The following is a 20,958-nucleotide window of genomic DNA, read 5'->3' on the forward strand; positions in this document are numbered from 1 at the left end:
TTGTAGTCTCAATGCAAGGGTTGAAAAAAAGTTACACGGATTTATTGTAGCCATCCAAGTGTGACCTGTATAAATGTAAAGGATGAATGCAAACACAGCCTCGTCACTAACGCCCCATTAAGGTCACTGAGATCAACGAGGCTGAGTCTACAGCCTGGGAAAAATTATCATAATTTAATATTTTTGGCATAACCGCTAAGCTGTCAGAGGAAGGCGATGAGTAATGCATTTTTCTCACTTGAAAGGTCGCCAATCAAAAATAGGTTTTATTTTGGACAAAAAAAATGTGGCTGAATATTTGTGTGTATATATGTATATGCATATTGCTCATAATTTAATCTTGGGCTTTCATATTTCTAATTGATAGATTTTTGTACATAAAAATGCTGGTCTATAAATATTTTTAAATGATCTTATGCATATAAAATCTGGGATGATCAGTGGCCTCAAATAAAATACATCCTGTTACTCTTCATGTGCAATAAACAGTATGGTAAATATTATAGATGCATATATTTTACAGAATAAGGACTATTATAATCAAATTTAATAAGGGATACACACTCATATTTGGCTAGAAAGGATAGTCCTTTTAGATAGATTAACATAAAATTTATTGAAAACAAAACCAACTTGATTCTGGACAAAAGAGGAATGATATGAGTGGATGAAAAAGTTATAATTTAGGCAAAAAGGGGTGTGTATGTGTGTTTTTGTGTGTGTGTGCATGTGCCTGTGTGTATACCCATATGACTATATTGCATGTGTCTGAAACAATGAGAAAATACCATATACAATGAGTACTTGCATTCTATAGTCTATTAAACAATTGAAGTTTATTTACTTTCATTTAATTTTCTTTGGTGGGGACAGTACTGGTCTATGATCTTAGGATTTCAAGCTATTCTGTCACTTAAGCCAGTTTCATTCAGTCCTTTGTGCTCTACTTACTTTTGAGATAGGGTCACACTTTTTGTTCTGGTTAGCTGAGATTGAGATCTTCTTATTTATCCTTCCCACTATAGCTAGGATGATAAGCACATGTCACCACAGCTAGTGTTTTCTGTTGTGGTAGGGTCTGAGGAATTATTTTTTCTAGAATGGTTTTCAACCAGGATTGTCTCAATCTCAGTCCCCCAACTTGCTATGATTACAAGTATAGGCCTTTGTACCTTTTAGAAAAGTATAGTTATACATGGAAATTATGTAAAAATCTCTTCGTTTTTTCTGTTTCATTATAAAAAAGTAATTCTAGTGGTTAGAAACCAAAAAAGGGACAAATAACCTGTATATGCTTAGAAGTTAATAGATGTGAAAAACAAATATGAAGATTTTGTTGTTCTTAATCTTTAATGTTATTATGTCTTCATAAAGTGGATCACTCTTATGTCTTTTCCTCTAATGAAATATAAACAAATAGTATTATGAGAGATGATAACTTTACATTATGAAGTAACAGGGATATATATATATATACATATATATATATTTAAATTTAAAAGTTAAACTTCCAATATTTCCATGATATTTTACCAAAAAAATACTACAGATTATCAACTAGAAGTCAGAGAGTAATATAAGAGAGAGAGAGAGAGAGTAAAATAGTAATGTGTATTAGACTCTTAAAGCTGTCATAGAAAATTACCAGAAATGTGGTGGCTTGAAACAGAAATTTGTTCTCTCACAGTCCTGATGGCAATCAGATGAAATTAAGCATGGTTAGTGCCTTCTGAGCTTCAGAGGGACCATCTTTCCCAGACTGGTCCCCTGCACTCATGGCTACAGCTCCTCAACGTTTCTTGCTTGTAGATAATTCACTCTTGTTTCTACCTCTATCCCCCATAATGTTGTACCTTCATTTCTCTCTCCCAGAAGAATACTCATCATTGGATTTAGGAATCTCCTTTAATCCAAGATAATTCCATTTTGAGGTCTTAATTCCAAATAAAATCACATTTAAAAATAGGATTTAAAATTTGGAGAAATCTTTCTAGATAACTATGTAGCCCACGATGATATATGTATAAGCCTCTAATTCATCCCTTTGGAGATGAAACTAGAAGTCATTAGACTTTCAAGACTCCAAACCTGTAATCCAAGCTATCACCACTCAGGAGGTATTGCACAAGTAGTATAGGGCCAGTCATAAGCAGCAAAACCAAGTAACAGTGTGATGTCCTGAGCACAAACATGATCATATGAGACAAAGATAAGCAAACTCTATTGTTGACGTTATATTTAAAGTTCTAGGTGAATTTCCTTTGGCGTATGCCACGTGGCTATTGTATATGTTTTTGGTACACTGGGTATTGTATATATGCCTACTTGATCTAGAGAAGGGAAAGAAAAAAGAGGGTGTAAGTTATCACAAGAAAGGTACTCACTGCCCTATTATGTAACTGTACCCCTTTTGCACAACACCTTGTCAACAAAATTTAATTAATAAATAATTTTTTAAAAAAATAATCAAGAGAACAAAAAAGAAAATGTCATAATTCTCACAATGTAAATGTGTCCTTTTTTATTTTGAGATAGAGTGAATTACATATTCAGAATCAGTTCTAGAACTTCATTATAAGATAGGAAATTAAAAAGACCGTGTGGGTGTTGTTGAAGGACTTTCCTTAATGGTAATCACAATACTTAACATTGCTTTGAGAAAATGTGGAGGAAATCTCTTAGTTACAATGGTGGACAGGCATTGTAATGAACTTTATACTCCACATATCTGAAATTGTCAGTAAAATTTCACTCTCAGCTAGAAAGACATTTGGAAACTACTTTTTTTTCTTTTTTTGGCTCTTCAGCTGTAGCTTAATAAATAATAATGATTAGTATTGTAAGTTTAATCAGCATTCTTCTCTGAGTTGTCCAAGTAAATCTATGTTCACTTTGCAATTATTCTGTGATAAACAGGATGCTTAAATAAGGCTATCCTATACTTAATCAAGAGGCATAAGTTTTGATAGATGACACTAAAATTCAATAATATTATTCCTGAAATCAATATAATACCAGACAAACAATACTAGCATATAAGGAAATCACTATTGGCAGAAATGAGGGAAAAGCAATTATGCTGGATAGAAAAAAACAACAACAAATTAAATCACCACTTTTAAATGCATACTTCTTTAAAGACCTACAAAACCTAGGAAAAGTATTATTGAGCAGTAAACATGGTTCGTATTATAACTAAAAAGTAAAATGTTAGGGAAAAAAAGCACGAAGTTTTGGATAATGGAAAGCAGTGTATGATTATTTCCGCATTTTAAATTAGGATTCTTTCTGCATTTTAAGTTAGAATATGAAATCATTACTGCATTTAAATTAAAAACTAAATGTGACTATAAGAAAATGAGTATAAATATGCACTTAGGGCTATTAACATCCCTGTGATCCTAAAATGTAAGTTAAAAATGCAACGTGATTTGTTAGTCCCCTGATTCAGTCATTCCGGCAATTATTTATCCCTTGATAAACTAAGCTAAGTTTGCATGTATTAAATTCTCAAAAAAAAACACAAAAAAATAAGAAAAATTAGGTTTCAGTGTGCTTTCTGAGAAGCTGATAGAAAGGGAGATTTAAAGCTTCTATGTGTAGGTATACCCACTTATTAAAATAACCCTAATAAATGAACATCTGTCCTTTTATAATGGGAAAATCAGGTCATGATCATTGGCTAATGCAAAAAGTTTTCAGTTTGCTAAAGGAATTCACAATAATACACTTAACAAATCCGATAATTTTTCCCCTACCTAGATAAGTGTGTGTGTGTATGTGTGTGTGTGTGTGTGTGTGTGTGTGTGTGTATTTGTCCTGGGACTTGAACCCAGTACTTGGGTGCTGTCCCTGAGCTTACTTTGCTTAAGGTTGTCACTCTATTACTTGAGCCACAGATCAACTTCTGGTTTCTGAGTGGTTAATTGGATATAAGAATCTCACGGGGACTTTTCTGCTGAGGCTGGCTTTGAGCAGTGATACTCAGATCTCAGCCTCTTGAGTAGCTAGGATTACAGGTATAAGTCACTGCCATATGGCTCTACTTATGTAGCTTTGCAAAATACTGAATTTATAATGTTCTCTTAATCGAAGATTAGGCTCCCTTAAAGCTTTAATGCAGGAGAATAATCAGTTAACTGAAATTTTTGCTCCTCTCAGCAACTCACACCAAAACAAGCAGATTAAGAAAAAATATTATGAAACTTAGAAAACTTATAGAGGCTATCAGAGTAAGTACAGATTCTTCCCAATCAGCTAACCATTTTTAAATTACCCCAAATCTAACATTGAGGAAAGGATTTGAGGAGTAGGCCAATAGTTTACATGTATTGTTTGAACTGAGTACATTTCATTTCTTCTTAGCCTAGTGAGTGAATATCTATCTTTCTGTCAACCTCAAATCAACTGCAGTTCTGCAGGAAAAGTCACTCTCATCAACAAGTCAGGTCCCTTCCCTCCGTTTTCTTTTTATGGTGTACCTTGCTTTTGGGTTCATCACAGGTAAAATACTATATAATTTTTGTGACCTTTGATCATCGTGTTGGTCAACCCCATTAGATTTAAGGGGAGTAGCACATGTTTTGTTTGCCTTGGATGTCTAGTTCTATTAAACATGATGCTTGGGACATGACATACATGAGTATATATCTAATATCTAAATCAATTACTGGGAGTCTTTTATAGCACTGGTTAAAATATGTATAATTGGTAAATATGCACATTTTCTTTGTTTTTAGAAATAGAACTGAAGGTTTAAAATCAAGGTGAACATTAATTCAGACATAAGGTGGGGAACCTGGCTCTATGAAAATGAAATGTATTAAAGATCTTGCTGCTTAGCCTTTGAACTATGGAAGGGTGAACTGATCATGTCAATATGATAATTTTAATGATAATTGTGAGTGCCAACAATTTCCATGACATTCATGGCCAAGGTTTTAGTCTCTGTGCTAAGATCATGCAAGAAATGGTACACAAGAACAGAACTAGCCACAACTGTGGAAATGAAACATTTGTAAAGTAAAATGAAGAGTGGAAGACAATTGTCTTTCACAGAAAGACATTTTTGTCACATATATAATTCAAACAAAACATTTGTACTTGGTTCGACTATCTAAAAGTACTTTTTAGTCTGCTTTATAAATACGCAAAATTTGTTTGCCTTCATTTTCAATGTGTCTGTAATGAAGAATTTTCAGAGTAGGATTTGCACAGATAGAGTAAAATCAGATAAGTGCCCAAAGCACTCCATTGGAAGTGTCCCACACTGTGCGAAGTGTCAAATAAAGACTCGTAAAACAAAATGAGCATAGATGCTATACTGCTTTACAGGCAAGGAAAATTAATTGATCAAAACATACAGCACAGTTTTAAGCTACATAGTATTACATAGTGAAATATAACCACTTTTTTATAGCATCCTTCCCAAACCTTTAGAAATTAAAAATTCAATAATTTCTCATATTCTGATGAAAAATTTCTATGCCAGAGGTCAGTAGTACACAGAGATACCTTATCTGACTTGTAAAATCAGTATTCACTAGTTAGTAAAATAATACTGAAGGTAAAATACTCAAACACATGTAGGAAAATGACAACGTTAAAATGTGCACTTGTGAACTGCCTACTTTATATTATAAAGATAGAGTACACCGTGTAGTTGTGTATTTTAAAGGGAAATTAGTACTAACACAAAAATTGTGTAGTGTCTGTGAGAGGATCTATAAGAACCAATTCGAGATATAAATTCTTAAAATGTACTCCACTTTTATATATCTGTATCTGTAGATATGCCTCTGCCTTAAAAACAGAGATGAAAGTCTTCTGAACTTTAGTGGAGAGAATTTACAATAAGCAAGAAGAAAGATTTAAGGAGAGCGATAGAAAAAAAATAAAGCAACTTCCAAGTATCATTTGAATGCTAAGGTTTATGGGTCGCAAGTTATATCTGGTTTCTACTCAGCTACTCAACACTGCCATTGCTCAGTTCTTGAACCTGAAGCTCTCTCCTAACAGATCCCCTCTGCATAGACATCTTTTGTAGCTCTAATTTCTTCCATTTCTACCTTTACTAGTGCAGTGGTTTTCAAAGTGAAATATTCACAACTCTAGGGCAGGTAATGTAGGTTATGTTATAAGACTCAAGCTCCAAAATACTGCCTCCTGCACATTTTTCTCCTTAGGAAAGCCTTACTGCTGGGCTGGGAATGTGGCTTAGTGATAGAGGTTTGCCTAGCCTGCAGGAAGCCCTGGGTTTGATTCCTCAGCACCACATAAACAGAAAAAGCCAGAAGTGCTGTTGCTCAAGAGGTAGAGTGCTAACCTTGAACAAAAAGAATTCAGGGACAGTGCATAGTGCTCAGGCCCTGAGTCCTGAGTCCAAGTCTCAGAACTGGCAAAAAAAAAAAAAAAGTCCTACTGCTTTTTCCCATGTTCCAGGTGGCAAGTGTAATTCTCATTCATCATTAATTTTCCAAGGGTACAGGTACTGTTAGAGCAAAAAGAATGCTAAATACAACTGCTGGTATTTGTGAAATGAGTCTTTAAATTTTTTAAATCTCTGCTTTCATAAAAGTTGCAGAAAGTTCTGAGTTTTGAGATGAAAATTAAAAATTTGGTAATTGACTTCTATGTGAAGGTTTGGCACCAAAGTTGGGAAGATATTGCAGAATTCTGTCACATTAGTATAATAAAACACTTTCTATTCTTGTCTACTTATTTTATGTATGTAATTTCTCAACACTTTAATGTAAAAATAGGGATAGAATTGATGATGAATGTTGTCTCATTCCAGCAATGAGTAATACTTATCTAAGAATATATAAACTAATTAAAAAAGTACCCAACTTACTTTTTTTTTACTTTTGTATTTAACGATTGTTGCTCTTATATTTGGAAATTATTTGACAAAATAATTTTCTGGGTGACAGTTTGCTCATGTCTGTAAACTTAGCTAATTAGGAGGCAGATACCAATAAGATTCATGTTTGAAGCCAGCAGAGAAAGTCCCTGAAACGCCTCCAATATAGCCAGAAAAAATCCAGGGCTGAAGGCATAACTCAAGTGGTGGAGTGCCAGCTGAGCAATTATAATAGAGCAAGTAAGCTCTCAAAACCTAGTGTTGAAAATAAATAAATCACTTTGATAATTCTACTTAGAAAAAAATTAACTTTAAGCTTTGGAATAATATGAAGAAATGATTATTCTTATATTTCAGAAAATCACTGAAGGAATACAACACAAGCATCTTCGAAACAGATCCATAAGTTGAAACCTATGTTTTACAAGTAGAAAAAACAAAGACTCTGAATTCAATATACACAAAGCACAGTCTAAACCACTCTTTGTCCTCCTACCTTTATATCCTCATGTAAGAAAAGCAAACATGGATAGACAAAGATAAGACACACACAAAAGGGCCCATCTGGACATCTCTATAGAGGGAGATAAAATGAGTTAAAGGGGATGGAACTTGTAACATAAAGTGCAAATGATTGAGAAGAGCAAAAAATAAGTGATATTTAATTGGAGGTGAGGATATTTGTTCAAGTAGTAGAACAAAAAGCAAAGTCTCTTCCATTCTTAATTGAGATTCTCTAGAGTCATAGATGTTTCTATATTTTGCATCTCTGTAAGCTTTTAATAGTATGTAATGTAGACCTAACTTTAAAGGCTGCTGTATGTTTTCATGTCACCTATTATACAGAGGACAAATCAAAGCAAATAAAGAACAACTTGAGAGATCAGTGTTTTGTGACTTTGTGGAAGGAAAAAGTGTAAGATAGACATACCTTTATTGACGTCTCACAAACTGTGGATTTGCTGTTTCTCAGATGAACAAGCTAGGTGACTTTCCCAAGATTACGTAGTAGAGGAGTCTCAACTTGATCACAAGTATGTCTAGCTCAAAATTCAGTAGTTGCCAACATTAGTGGTTCTCAAAGCATGGTCTATGACTATCATTAGCAATACTACCAGGAATGTATTGCTAAAATACATTTTCCTGGCCAGGGAGTAGCTCACACCTGTAATTCTAGCTACCCAAGAGGCTGAGATATGAAGATGGAGTTTCAGAGCCAGCCAGAGCAGGAAAATCAATGAGGTGTGTATCTCAAATTAATCCCCAGAAAGCTGACAGTGGAGCTGTGGATCAATTGGTCTTGAGCAACAAAATGCTCAAGGACAGTGCCCAGGCACTGAGCTCAAGCCCCAGGACCAGCATAAATATTGCTTGCTGATAAAACTTGCTCAAATAGTATCACTGAATGTACAAGCTAATACAACAAAGATAACCACATGTGTGAGAATTACAATGTGCCACACATTCACTGAAAATAAAAATACATATCTAAATAAAACTCACACAACAAATGTCTAAGAATCTGGATACTTCATATCAGTGTTTTGAAGTGGTTCATTAATAGCTTAAGACAAATATATCAAAATGGTGACATGCTTTAAATTTCCACTCTGGAAAGTGGTATGGAGATTCCTCAGAAGGCTAAACATAGAGCTCCCCTATGACCCAGCAGCCCTACTTTTGGGTATCGACCCAAAAGACCACAAACAAGTACACACTAAAGCCACCAGCACAACAATGTTCATCGCAGCAAAATTTGTCATAGCTAAAATATGGAACCAACCTAGATGCCCCTCAGTAGAACAATTTTGTTTTTACAAGCATCAGAAAGGTATGGCTATACTGCTAATCCTGGGTCTGCTTAATTGTACTTAAAATTTAACATGACTTAATATTAAAAGCTCACACTACCCCCCCCCAAAATATATCATTTCACTTATATGGATATTCAGCATTCAAGTACCAGCGTTTTTGCACTGTAATTTGGTCAAGTTTCTTTAAATTTTCAATTTAGGTTTACAAAAATAAATATTTGTGAAAATGTTCTGTAACTATTACATAAAAGCAGCAGCAAAAAGTATCTAGAAATCTGTCATGTGCAAAAAGTTTTCTTATCAACCATCATTCCTAGGGTCCCAAATAAATTTCAGAATCTAAAAAGAAAAAAATTTCTTGGACCTCATTCTATCTACTGAACTTTAGAAACTTAGAGAACAGCTCAACAGAAAGTTTATTTGGTAATTCAGATGTATGGTCAAGCTTTTGCCTGCTACCTGTACTTAACTGCAGAGTATACTCAAAAGCCGCTCAATGGCTATTATTTGATTTGTAGTTTCCTACCTTTTCTGTAAAACTATGTTACTGATAGATGGTAATTAGGTACACCAAGGAAATAACTACAGTAAGAGTAGGAGGCAGGCTGGCTAGAAATGCAAGCCCAGCTCCAACACCTGTTGCTATATAAGCTTAGCAAGTTGTATGAATGTTTTTAAAGTTTTAAATTTGTATGTGATAAAATGACAATAAATGTGCTTAGATAATATACATAAAACATTCTGTGGCTGAAATTTAATAAAAATTGAATAAATAAATACAGTGTTGATTATGACCATCATTAAGGGTACTATCATTAGCATTATGATTAATTGCATGAGTGGACTGGCTGATGAATTATGCAACTGCAAAGCTCCAGAGAGGCTCTTTCACTTAATATTTTTCTTGAAGCATGGTCTTTTTTTTTTTAAGTTTCAGAATGAATTTTCAAATGATTTCAATCTGGGAAAAATCTTCAATTTATACCAGGGAAAATATTCCATTTTCTGTAGAATAAATCTGTAAGTATATTAAATCTGTATATATTCTGTATGAGCTTAAAATTTACATGCCATTCAAAGGTATTTGAAAATTCATACATTATTGTAGATATATGTTTTATTTTGGCTTAAATTTATTACTTGGTAAAAACTTAAAATGCTGTATTCTCATCTCATATGGCCAACTCGACGACCTGCATCATGTGGGGTTAATATAGAAACAGTAATTTACCTGCAGCAATAATATATTCTTTATATTTATTCAACAAAACTTAAAATTATTTTTCTTTACTTCCATCAACAAATTTTCAAAAACCACTTTCTATCTCTTACATTATGCTTTTTGTGCATGTAAAAGCACAATCTTTTTCTTTTCATTTCTTTTGTGTGTGTGTATGTGTGTATGAAATTTCCATGTCTCACCTAATCCTTTCCTAGCTATTGTTTTCAGGATTGTTTTATAATGTTTTACTCTTCTCTATGAAATGCCTGGCAATTTGTCTCCTTTCTGAAAAGTGGTATTCTTCAGAACTTCATCTGCAATTTGCAGGCTAACAAGACCTGCATGTAGTTCCATCCATTCTTATGCATGCCATCACCATTACAATTCAACACACTATAGCATTTGAATATTTTAACAGGGATGAGAATGTTGACTCATTCAATTTCTCATCTACCTTAAATCCTGAATGTTTCTCTCTGCTGACACTATCTCTAGCAATTCACTGAAGTTTTTTTTTTCCTTTCCAATATCCCTCCTTAAACCAACTTCCACATCTGTCCCATTTTCCTGACTCTCATATCTGATTTTATTCGTCTGCTCAATGTGTCAACATGATGCTACATAGTAGTACAACATCTCAAAGATTTTCCTATCCTGCTGCCACTCCTAAGACTCATTTTTTTTGATACATTCCCATAAATATACATCTATCAAACTATTTTATACATTTTGACATTAGCTTTCTTGTTAAAGGTATTTTTACAAATCACTTCTTTTATTGTTCCAGTTGAACATACAAATCAACAATAACAACAAAATTCCTGATTAGCCTGCAACTACAGACACATATAAAAATTGTCTTGTGATTTTCTTGATTGATTTAATTTAAGAAATTAAACCATGTACCAATATTAAATTACATTTGTGTTCTATTTTTAAGTTGCCATCCACAAGACAAGATGAAAGTGTTGATCTTCATACAAGTGGGTATTTTATGACCCTGCTGCAGCAGGTCCCTAGTGATTATGGGCATGTCTTAGGGTTTGTTATTCAAATCTTAGTAGTTTAGCATGTTTATTTGTTCATTTAGAGAAGAAAGCCAAGGAGATAAAAACAAAAGTAATGAAGAAAATATCAAAGAACTTTAAAGTGTTTCTGCCTGATTTAATTATTTTTACCATGAATAAAAGGCATAGCAGTTGAAACCAAAATGAGTGACACCTTATGTAAGAATATTTATTTACAAAGGGTTGTGGAAATGATGGATCATTCCATTTTAAAAGGCAAAATTTATTACATTTAGTAGGATTCTTCAGCAACCTAAGTATATTCTGGTTAAATCCACATCCTTAGATATTAGGATATGCCTATTGCTGGCTATAATTCAGCCTAAGACAATCCTAGCATCCTTCCTAGACTAAAGGGAGATTCCTTCTAGAAAGAGAGACCCCCTATTTTTGTCATATCTATTCTCTCTAGTGTTCTTGGTTCCTTTTGCAGAATAAAACATTTAAGACACCACAACATTTTGCTTTCCAAGTATCAACTGATACTGAAAATGGTCAGTAATATTTTGTCAAAGAAGTGAATTATTTAAAAAAACAGGATTTTTCAAGTAAATATATAGTATATAGATACCTATTTTTTTCTGCTGGAACTGGGGCTTTAATTCAGGGCATTGTGCTATTACTTGACTTTTGTTTTCTTTATTGTCAAAGTGAAGTACAGAGGGCTTGCAGTTTCATTGTTGTTCAAGGCTGGCACTCTATCACTTTGGCCATACCTCTATTTCTAGTTCTTTACTGGTTAATTGGAAATAAGATTTTCTTGGACTTGTCTGCTCCAGCTGGCTTAAGGCCATAATTTTTGTATCTCAGCTTCTTGAGCAGGTAGGATTACAGACATGTGTCACGAGTGACAAATTGTATATTTTGTTAGTACTACAGGCCTTAAAATTTCTTTAGAGAAATTATAATAGTGCAATTATATAATTCCATCAGATTGAAATGATTAGACAATATATTTTATGGGTAAAAAACATTGAAAGTTTACAAACTGTTATCAGCTCTAGTAAAGTACATATTTTATGTAGTAAAATAAAACAAAAAATAAGAGAAGGAATTAGAGACTGTAATTTCTAAATAGTATTTATATTTTCCTTCTGTTTATAGATGATATGCATGTTTATTTTGGGTTATTGATTACAGACAAATGTTTTCATGGCCTATATATGTTAAAATTCAGCTCACAGGTAGAGGTGGGATAGAGAGAATGGGAGAGAATGAAGGAACAGATGACAGTGTGAAAGGAAATATAATCATTATCTAACTCATTTACATAACCATTCTGTATGTCACCTCTTTGATAACAATAAAGTGAATTTTTTAAAAATTGAGATGATGGTGAACTGGATAAAAGGTGCCAGTAATATATTCAGACCAAATGTAATAGTGTTTAGAAAGCTCAAGTACAAATATAATCATTACCAAAAGTTGTTCTTTTTTTTTTTTTTTTTTTTTTTTTTTGCTAGTCCTGGGCCTTGGACGAGCACTGTGCCTGGCTTCTTTTTGCTCAAGGCTAGCACTCTGCCACTTGCGCCACAGCGCCACTTCTGGCCATTTTCTGTATATGTGGTGCTGGGGAATCGAACCCAGGGCCTCATGTATACGAGGCAAGCACTCTTGCCACTAGGCCATATCCCCAGCTCCCATTACCAAAAGTTTTAAAAATGAGGATACCATGTTTTCAGAGCAGTCTGATGATAAATTTAATCACTATCTTAAAATACATGATCAATTGACAGTTGTTAGTTTTCAGGTTAGCGTAAGCCCAGAAGCCATTAACTGAAAGGGCAAATAGGAAAGTGTTGAAGAAGGTGAGCTATGACAAATTACTGAATAATGCAGTGAAAGATTTCCCTTCCAAATCTTTAAAACAGAATTGCTACTGTTTGATTTGGAGACAGTGAGGTATTAAATTTAAATCTATGTAACTCTTAATAGGAAAAGTACTAATTCATTTTGAAAGAAATTTGTACTGCCTATAGTTCTCTGATTATGAAGAACAATCACTTTCTTTGTTATCCTTTAGTATTACCACTATGTCAGAGATACACCCACTGAAGCTTCAATTCTACCATTTGTCCCAGATCTTCTTCCTTCCCAAGTAATTAATCATGAAAGCCAGGAACTACAGTAACAGACAACAGTTCCTTTCACTTAATAAAAAAAGAAAGGAAAATAAGCATCCTTAGAATTAAAAGGACACTCTAGGATGGCTCAAAACAGTATAGTAAAAAAAGCCAATGACCTTAACTTTTTAATATTTAGTATTCTTTCATTATCAAATGACATTTAGTGAATTTTTTCCTCAAATGCAATTTCATTAAATAACTAAGTATCATGTTTTGTATTGTAATTATGCATCACTAAATTCTAAGATAAGCTACAATATTAAGGTCATTGTCAAGGGTCACTGAAAGGGTAAAGACTTCTTTTCATAACCTCTTTGTGTTATTATTAGCATATGTTATGCTACTTTGTTTATGCTGGTAATTATCTTACTAATAAATATTGGAACCTTTCCACAAAAACTTAAAATATTTGATTTTTTTCTGATGAGGTAGGAGAGCTACCACTTGGAGCAAACTGAGACCATAGATGAAGACACTTAGCAGAAAACTCCGTAAGATATTCCCAAAAGTAGAGTATTGTCATTCGCAGACTGCTTCCTTGCAAGCTTTGAACCTGATACCAAATTTTATTATGTATATTTTTTGCTCTTGATTTCCTTTAGTTGATAAATGTAATGCATCCATCAAGATCTGAAAGTGCCATTACATAATATCAGAAATACAGGCTTTGGTGGTACCTACCTATTCCTGTTGCTGGAAATCCAATCTGAAATGAGTGTGGATGCTTGTTGGTGACAGTGTTTGTTGCCAAAACTGCAGGCTAGCATGATCACTTCCCTGCGAAGCTCTCTAGATAGCATCAAAGAAAGACATTATTAAAAAATGATATTAAAATTTAGAGAGACATGTAGAGAAATTCATTATGTAATGAGTAGATAAGTAAATTATGACACCAAAGTAGAAATTCTACTCTTCTTTGTAAGGACAATCAAGCAGACTCTCTCAGCAGAGAGTTCTCCACTGTGGGGGTACACGTTCTGATCTCAGTATCTCAGTAATAGGAAATCTCCAGTGAAAACATAGCAAGGAAATAAATGCCTTTGTTCTCACTCTTAGGCTGTGGAAGCCTTGATACTCAGCAGCAGTCCTTATAGGAAAGTGAAATGCAAAATGCAGAACGAAAGAAAGAGACTCTCCTGCTGCTATGGTCACAGTGCTGCTGGAAATGTGTTATTGTACAGCTTTGGAGAAGAAAAGAGTATAAGAAAATAAAACAGTACTCATGTTGGTAGGACGCTTGAACAAGGGATCCATTAAAATTATTTTTTGGCCATCCAAGCTTGATGTATGTCGTTGCAACTTGTTTTAATATGTATTCCTAAGTAGGGAATAGGAGAAAAGTAGATAATATCAGTTTCACACTTTTCTACCAAGGCAATTAAAACTCTGTAAATTTCACTATCATTATAATGCTTTAGTATATCAACTTTTAGCTATCCATTAATTATAGCTAGAGTAATATTCTCTTCTAATTTATTCAGTACAGTATTTTCAACACAGAAAATAAGTATAAGATGTATATGTCAAAATGATAGTAATCTGCTCTTTTCTTCTCACTGAATGACTGTGTAATTTGCACTATTAAATATGTTAGATGACAATTTTAACCAAAAAAAATAAGGGAAACCGATACAGCCATGCATATATCCATACAAATATATGGTTATACTTTAGGAAAATAAGCATCTAATATTTGTGTATTTTTGGCAGTAGAGCATATTTATAGTGAGGCTGTTATACTGGCCCAGTCAATAAATAGACTGGCATTGTTGAAGGTGAGATAACCAGAACACCTCTATGTAGTGATATATTACAAAGTCAAAAATCTATTCAAATTATATATTTTAATATCAATACTAAGGCAAGATAGGCTCTTCCTCACTTGAATTCTCAAAGGAAGGAAAGCACTGAAATTACAGTAAAAGCAATTCTTCACTTTTACTAAAAATGAGCTATCTGACATGATTCACTATTCAAAAGCACAAATATATACAAAATGTATTTTACTTTCATAGACATTTCCCATTGCAGGTTTCTGTTATGGAGAAAGAATTATAAGTGGTTCTCTTGCAGACAAAAAAAAATTATGGTATAATAGTAACGGTCTCATTTGTTACTTGCTTGGAAAAACCTAGACAAAACTAATGATAATAAGCAGTCCAGCCAGGATTATTCTCATTTACAAAAAAAAAAAATGATATAGTGCTACTTTCCTGCAGGTTTAGGACAAGTAACAAATTAAGCAAGTGTGATGACCATCCAACAATTTAGATGACTAAGGAAGGATCTCCGGTCTTAGAAATGCAGTTCTAAATCATTTTGAATGCATGTGCTAATTAGTGTAAGATAAAATTATAAAAAAAAAAAAAACCACCCTAGCTTCTTACTGGAGAAAAGAAAATAATGTGCAAAAATGCACAGTGATAAGACCATTAGGAGTCAAGAGCTCCTTAGAAGTACTTACTCCTAATATTCAAAATGATTATTAAATCAGATTAGGTAGTGTGTGCAGAGCAATTTTGAGTTACTAGGCTTTGAGAATAGGAAAATCTGGTCAGGTAATATTTGGGAATGTTTGTCATGCCTTCATGTCGGTTTGGATTATCTATTGTTTGCTCTTCTGTTTCCCCTTGGACCCAATTATGAATGGGCTTTTGGTTCAATGTTGATCTTATCCTTGTTAATTAAGGAAGAGAATTGGATTTGCCATGCCCTTTTGGATACAAAATAACAACTAAGAATCTTTACTGAACCTGTCTATATTCTGTTAAGATCTTTGGGATCCCTCTACCCAAGTTAAGTCCTTTGTGAACACCAAGCCCTTTAACTCTTGGAAAGTACATTTGAACTTTACGGATTTTTCATGTATATTTTATCCTAAATTCTGAAGCATTTAAGCTTAATTGACACTTTCAGGCCAGAAAAAAGGCAGCTTCTATTAAATTGCTTCTTCAGATAATGGTCATCGGTATTATACAGAAAATCAGGACAAAAAATGACAACATAAAAAAAGAAGGAATTTTAAAAATATGTCAGGGTCAGTAGTATATAATAGATTAAGAAAAATATTTTATCTTCTAAAAAGAGAGAGATGCAAAAGATGTATTTTTTTACATTGAAGATATTGTAGTTCTCCATACGGTCCAATAATTTGTCTAGAGGATAAAGAGCTCTGCTGGCAGCATGCCAAGGAAGAAAATCCTTCTCTTCCGACAGGTATCTGATAAGCTCCAGGGGAATATTCTGAGGCAAATAGCCAGCCCTGCACAGTCACAAAGAAGTTAATGTTAATTACATGCAGAAAGTACACCATGATGCAAAACTGGAGATTTTACTTATGCAAATAATCTTGCAGAAAGCAAGATTCATCACAATATGAAGAAAGCAGGCTCAGTGCTATAAAAATAAAATGACTCACTTTTTAAATACAGTCCTACTTAGGGTGCTAATAACCCTTAATATATACAGAGTTAGAGTTAAAATTTTACAAGAATTACAAAACGGCGGAATGTATGGATTTAAAAAATAAGAAAAAGGAAAGAAGGTTGGATTTTGAACAAAAACAATCCTGAGTATTCATCTTGGAAGAAGCTCTTCTGAAGAAGCAAGCCACTGTGAGGATACAAGAAGAAGCCAGCTCTGAAGCAGAGACAAAGCCCTCAGCCAATACCCAGTCTTGATCTTAGACTAAAACTCCAGGAATATGAGAAAAAAAATTCTATGGATTATTGATTACTCAGTGTACAATATTTTGTTAGAGTGATGTGACAAGACAAAGACAATAATCAATTATTACAGACTTTAACACTGGATGTGGGAAATACGAAAACCAGCATATGCCACATGGTTCCTTCGCAGCAGCATCAAGTTACACAGTCCTTTACTGTGCATAGTAGAACTTGGACAGGGAGCAGACAAAGTATTTTCTCATCCTCATTTATAATGTTTGTCAGATTATTTAGCTCTGACTACAGATAGTTATTACTTGCTTACAGCTGATGTTTATGATATTCATAATAAAAACCAATTCTGATTATTCTACTTCCATTTTCTTTAAATTAATGTCAAACTGGTAGGCCACTCTAAAGATCGTGATTCAACCATTAATTCAGTTCAAATCTGTCAAATCTGACACAATGAAAAATGGTTAAATAATACCAAATTTTCCATAATTCTGTGATTTCCTGTAAAACTTGGCTAGTGTGAATACAATCAAGATTGGTGCTGCTTTCTCTGTGCCATGATTATTTTACACAACCTTGTTGATACGGAATGATATTAGGCTACAACTTTCAGTAAGTAAGAAAATATGTCTGTTAGCTGATACAGTGAGATTTTGTTTTCATAGGTAGTCACCTAATGCAAAAGGGTGTCATTTTTTAAAATAAAGTAACAACTTGATTGTCTTACAAGAAAAAAAATCAGTTGTGTAATTTGTTTTCCTTGATTTTCTCACTCTAAATATTAATTAGGATGTATTTATCTTCTTTCTTCACATGCCAGGAAGTGTATCAGTTTAGATTTGAGGATGTTTTAAGAAGCCATTATAATTTTGTTGAAAAATAAACAAGGTGATAGCCTTTGGCAATATTGCCAAATGCAATACCCATTAATATCCCAATACCATTTTTTAATGAAATAGAAGAAGCAATCCAGAAATTAATATGGAACAACAAAAGACCCTGAATAGCAAAAACAATCGTAAGCAGAAAGAACAGTGCTGGAAGAATTACAATACCAAACTTCAAACTGTATTATAAAGTTATAGTAGTAAAAACAGCTTGTTATTGGCACCAGAACAGGCCTGAAGACCAAAGGAACAAAATTGAATACCCAGAAATGAACCCACAGAACTACACCTACTTAATCTTTGATAAAGGAGCCAAAACAATAATTTGGAAGAAAGATAGCCTCTTTAACAAATGGTGCTGGCAAAACTGGTTCAACACCTGCAACAAACTAAAACTAGATCCTTATATATCACCCTGCACCAAAATCAATTCCAAATGGATCAAAGACCTCAAAATTAAAACAGATACCCTGAAAACAATGAAGTAGGAGTAGGAGAAACACTTGGGCTCCATGGCACAGGTCGGAACTTCCTTAACAAAGACCCAGAAAGGCTACAAATCAAAGAAAGGTTGGACAAATGGGACTGCATCAAACTGCAGAGCTTCTGCAGGGCAAAGGACATAGCTCCCAAGATAAACAGAAAGCCCACAGATTGGGAAAAGATTTTAACGGTCATACAATGGACAAAGGCCTCATATCTAAAATATATGGAGAACTAAAAAAATTAAATTCCTCCAAAACAAAACCACAAAGAATCAACAGCCCCCTCAACAAGTGGGCTAAAGACTTAAAAAGAGTCTTCTCTGATGAGGAAATGAGAATGACCGGGAGACATATGAAAATGTGCTCTACATCACTGGCCATAAAAGAAATGCAAATTAAAACAACATTGAGATTCCATCTCACTCCAGTAAGAATGTCATATATCAAGAAAACTAACAATAATAAATGTTGGAGGGGATGTGGCCAAAAGGGAACCCTACTTCATTGTTGGTGGGAATGTAAAATGGTTCAGCCACTCTGGCAAGTGGTATGGAGATTCCTCAGAAGGCTAAACATAGAGCACCCCTATACCCAGCAGCCCCACTTTTGGGCATCTACCCAAAAGACTTCAAACAAGAACACACCAAAGCCACCAGCACAACAATGTTCATCACAGCACAATTTGTCATAGCTAGAATTTGGAACCAACCCAGATGCCCCTCAGTAGACGAATGGATCAGGAAAATGTGGTACGTATACACAATGGAATTTTATGCCTCTATCAGAAAGAATGGCATTGCCCCATTCGTAAGGAAATGGAAGAACTTAGAAAAAATTATATTAAGTGAAGTGAGCCAGACCCAAAGAAACATGGACTCTGTGGTCTCCCTCATAGGGAATATTTAGCACAGGTTTAGGCTAGTCACAGCAGAGGATCACAAGAGAATAATAGCTTTGCCCTTATGAATGCATAAGATAATGCTAAGTGAAATGAACTCCATGTTATGGATACGATTGTTATATCACAGTTGTAACTACTTTCAACATGCCATATGTAACTGTAGCCTCTATTATAGTTGATATTCCTGTATCACCTTCCTGTGGTTGTACCTACACTATCTCTGTATCTTATCTGAGTATATTGGAAACCGTGTATACTGGTATTAGAACTAGGAAATTGAAAGGGAATACCAAAATCGAGAGACAGAGTAAAAAAGAAGACGAACAGCTACAAACAGCAATACTTACAAACTGTTTGGTGAAAATGAACTGAACAACTGAACAACTCATGGGAGAGGGGAAGGGAAAGGAAGAGGGGGGAGGGGGCAATGAGAGAAGAGGTAACTAACAGTACAAGAAATGTATCCAATGCCTCATGTATGAAACTGTAACCTCTCTGTAATTCAGTTTGATTATATATATATATATATGAATAGCAGAATATATAGACAAAAAGAAAAATAAACAAGGTGATACTTTTCTTCTTTTGTAAACCATTACTTGTTCACTAATTGTGGTTCTCACGTGAGTTTGAAATTTTCTTTAGTCCTATGGTCACAAAGTTCTGGGCATGCTCACCTATGTCAACTGCAACATATTACATTTTATTTCACTTCTATAAGTGGATAGACACTTGTTAATAGCATGCTATGTGAGAATTATGATTGCCTACGTAAGTGACCATAATGTTATGGAAAGACACTTTAACTTGAAGAGAGCTTGAGTCTGATGCTACTGATGATTTTCCATGTACAAATAGGTAATAATTCATTTCTCAAGTCCTCCTGGTCCTTGTTGATAAAATAAAAGGCTGGTTTCCATATCTTGGAGTTCATTTCCATTAGCATCATTTTATATAGTCATATATACGTAGCTATTGGGCCATCCTCTGCTAGAACTGTCCTAGACATGTACTAATTAGGACTATCCTAGACATATACTAATTATTACAAATGAGGGAAACCATAGAGCCTATGTTTCTTTGGGTCTAGTTTATGTTATTTAATATGATTTTTCCAAGCCTTTCCATTTCCTTATGAATGGTACAATGTCATTCCTTCTGATGGAAGCATAGAATTCTGAAACAAATTCCAAGATACAGAAACAAGAGGGGTGTGTGTGTGTGTGTGTGTGTGTGTGTGTGTGTGTGTGTGTTGTGCTTGTTTCTGCTTCTTCGATTGGTTGTTTGTTTTAAATATACTGTGTGAAGCTATTTCTCCCCACATACACACCCCTTTTGGTTTAGGCCCTGTTGTCACTGTTTTTGTATTTTGGTACCCTGTGTCATATATAGGTTTATCTGATTTGGGGAAGAGAAAGGAAATAACAAAATGGTGAGACAAAGGACAAAGTGTGAACCAATGCAACAACAATACTCATGAGACACAATGTTGAAATAATTTTACAAGTTGGAAGGAAGGGAATCAGGGAGGAGGGAAAGTGAGAGAAAATAAGGCAAGGGGCAAGTGTTTCACAAGAAATGCACTCATTACCTTACTTATGTAACTGTAAACCCTCTGTACTTTACCATTACAATAAACTAAAGTAAAATTTAATGCTATGACAAGTAAAATATTCATTAAATAAATATTTGAAAAACCAAAAAAAAGGGATCAGTTATGTTTTGAGTCCTAATGGCAGTAGTGACTAACTGCTTAGGAAAATCCATGCTTTCTTCTCCTTTCTACTACAGACAGAAATTCTTATTTTTTAATTTAATTTTATTGTTAAGATGATGTACACAGGGGTTACAGTTGCATACATTAGGTAATGAGTACATTTCTTGTTGAACATTGTTACACCCTCGCTCACT

At 34.0% G+C, this 20,958-nt stretch overlaps 1 protein-coding gene across 1 annotated transcript in view; it reads right to left on the reverse strand.

The window, feature by feature from the left end:
• Trhde (thyrotropin releasing hormone degrading enzyme) overlaps nt 1-20,958 on the reverse strand; it is a 353,088-nt gene that overhangs the window by 17,469 nt on the left and 314,661 nt on the right. Inside the window, exons 13-15 of the mRNA XM_048359329.1 lie at nt 16,206-16,353; nt 14,312-14,409; nt 13,773-13,880 (exon numbers count right to left, since the gene is read on the reverse strand). Coding sequence (XP_048215286.1) covers nt 13,773-13,880; nt 14,312-14,409; nt 16,206-16,353 — 354 coding nt within the window. The remainder of the gene's footprint in view (nt 1-13,772; nt 13,881-14,311; nt 14,410-16,205; nt 16,354-20,958) is intronic.

Source organism: Perognathus longimembris, chromosome 1 (genome assembly GCF_023159225.1).
Source record: "Perognathus longimembris pacificus isolate PPM17 chromosome 1, ASM2315922v1, whole genome shotgun sequence".
NCBI classification, from domain to species: Eukaryota; Metazoa; Chordata; class Mammalia; order Rodentia; family Heteromyidae; genus Perognathus; species Perognathus longimembris.